This window comes from Atta cephalotes (assembly GCF_000143395.1).
Source record: "Atta cephalotes unplaced genomic scaffold scaffold00036, whole genome shotgun sequence".
Lineage (NCBI taxonomy): Eukaryota > Metazoa > Arthropoda > Insecta > Hymenoptera > Formicidae > Atta > Atta cephalotes.
The window spans coordinates 1,140,480-1,142,813 of record NW_012130100.1 but is presented as its reverse complement, the minus strand read 5'-3'; the positions used below and the strand labels follow the sequence as shown (position 1 = coordinate 1,142,813).

General features: G+C 32.0%; 1 protein-coding gene across 1 annotated transcript in view; it reads right to left on the bottom strand.

The window, feature by feature from the left end:
• LOC105621703 (sodium-dependent nutrient amino acid transporter 1-like) overlaps window positions 1-2,334 on the bottom strand; it is a 23,800-nt gene that overhangs the window by 2,831 nt on the left and 18,635 nt on the right. Inside the window, exons 5-6 of the mRNA XM_012203167.1 lie at window positions 1,927-2,102; window positions 1,690-1,789 (exon numbers count right to left, since the gene is read on the bottom strand). Coding sequence (XP_012058557.1) covers window positions 1,690-1,789; window positions 1,927-2,102 — 276 coding nt within the window. The remainder of the gene's footprint in view (window positions 1-1,689; window positions 1,790-1,926; window positions 2,103-2,334) is intronic.

The following is a 2,334-nucleotide window of genomic DNA, read 5'->3' as shown; positions in this document are numbered from 1 at the left end:
TACGTAGATATTATAAGTTTTTTATTTTTATTTGATAACATATCTTTTAAAATTCTTGCCGCTTTACAAATAAATGTATATTATAAAGATTATTCGTTTCGCGGGTCTCTTCCGTGTCCAGATCCATTCTTGGAATGTCAACGTTTCGTGAACTTTGCAGTTCACTTTATCAGGGCGAGGAGCAGCCTGATACTGAGCTGTTCTTCCGGGTCGCCCCTTTTTATATATTACGCTACTTGTGGAGTGGTGGAGGGGAAAAAAAGAATTGGGGGAAGAGAAGGGTGGAGGAAATCGGTCAGTCTGCATTAACCGGGAGAATAGTTCCATATTTTATTTATGTTGTAGCCATTATCTATATTTAGATTGTTAGGGTGTTTTTGTATCTCTGTGGCTTCTCTATAGAAGATTTCTTAGAAAGTATGATGTAATGTTGGCTATTGTGGTTGTTTTGTCAAACAGTACATTTGATGTCCAGTTTCGATGTTGTTCTGGTAGTGCTGATTGCGTGACATATTTTAACATCACGTTGGTGTTCTTTTATCCAGTAGGTTGACCATTCTCCCAGTTTCTCCAATGTATACTTGCCCGCAGAAACAAGATATTTTGTACACTCCTGCGGAATTAAGTGGAGGTCTTTGATCTTTAGGATTTCTTAAGATTTATCCTATCTTTTTGGGTGATTTATAGATATAATTCGGACATTGTGTTTGTTTAATATCCTGCCAATCCGATCCGTTGTTCCTTTGATATATGGGAAAATGGATAGGATCCTCTCATCTGATTGTGTGTCAGAGACCGTTGTCTTGTTTGTTTTGTTTATTGATTGTTTTGTTGATTATATCGTTTTTGTCGTGTCCGTTTTTCTGTAAGGCTGTTTTTAAGTGATTGAGTTCTGTCTGTAGATCTGTCTGTAGATTAAACTGAGCGTCAGTTTAATTCGCTCTACCTCTGTAAGAGGTTTTTTTATTAATCATTCTATATAAATATATTTTGAAAAATGCGTCTTCACAATATAACTTTATCATAATTGTATTTATTATTAAATATGCTATATTTTGCTATAAGAAATCATAAATTTTTAAAAGTTAAAGGGATTTTGAAAAATTCATTTTTCGAAAAATTTGAGTGAATTGTGTATTATAAAATGCATTAAAAACCTTCATTAAAATTTTTTTTTTACATCCTTTGCCGTTTCGATAATATTAGTACAAAAATATAAAAACCAATTTTTTTCAAGAGAATGTTTCACTCACAGACTTCTATAACTAGACTTCTATAACTATTGGCTCATTGTGATAGAAAGAGATGAACCTAATTTTACGCTGTTTCAGTTCACATATGCGTATGCATGCGTCCTGTGTATGAGTATCACAAGAATTTATGTGAAAGCATTACATTATTATCCATATTCCATGTAATTGTCATATAAGAGTGAGTGAAATATAGCGCTGTCCAGCGCTGTCTTCAAATATGAATGCAAAGTTTGTTTATATAAATCTGTGGTTTCACCTCCTTAACAACCGTATGGACATATAAAAAAATACGTGTCTCTTTGATCTAGATTACAACATACTTAAAGCTTATCAAAATTGGAATGTAACACTTGGATAGGTTTACTTGTAAGATATGTGATATAATTAAATACAATTTTTTATCTTACCGTAAATTCTTGTTAAAAATAATTCTTACCATAAAACCATATCACTCCAGTCATCTCAAATGACGCCAGGATGAAAACGACGAATGACGTACCATAATAGTCTACTAAAGTTAATATAAATTGCCCGCCCTGTAAAATTCTCTCATTGCTAAGATTGTACACATGCACGCACGCACGCACGCACGCACGCACGCACGCACGCACGCACGCACACACATACGTTGGATATTAGATTCCCTTTAATTGAGTAGTAATTTTATACTAACTGGTGTTACGTAGACCGTGCCAATTGAAAAACCAAGCAAACAGGTTGGAACTACGATTTGCCACGTTTTCAAGTTTGGAAACTGTTCGTTTATCACTGTGATAATGCCCGTGGTCATTCCTACTGCGCTGCCGACACCAAGGACAAACATCATAAAAAAAAAAGCACGGCGAATAGCTGCAAAAACCATTTTATATTTTAATTAATATTAAATAACATTTCAAATAATATTTTAGTATTACATAATAGTTTATATATATACATACACACACACACACACATATATATATATATATATATATATATATATATATATATATATAATATAAGTAATAATATATATATATTAATTAATTAATTAATTTTAATTATTATANATATATATACTACTAATAATATAATATATATA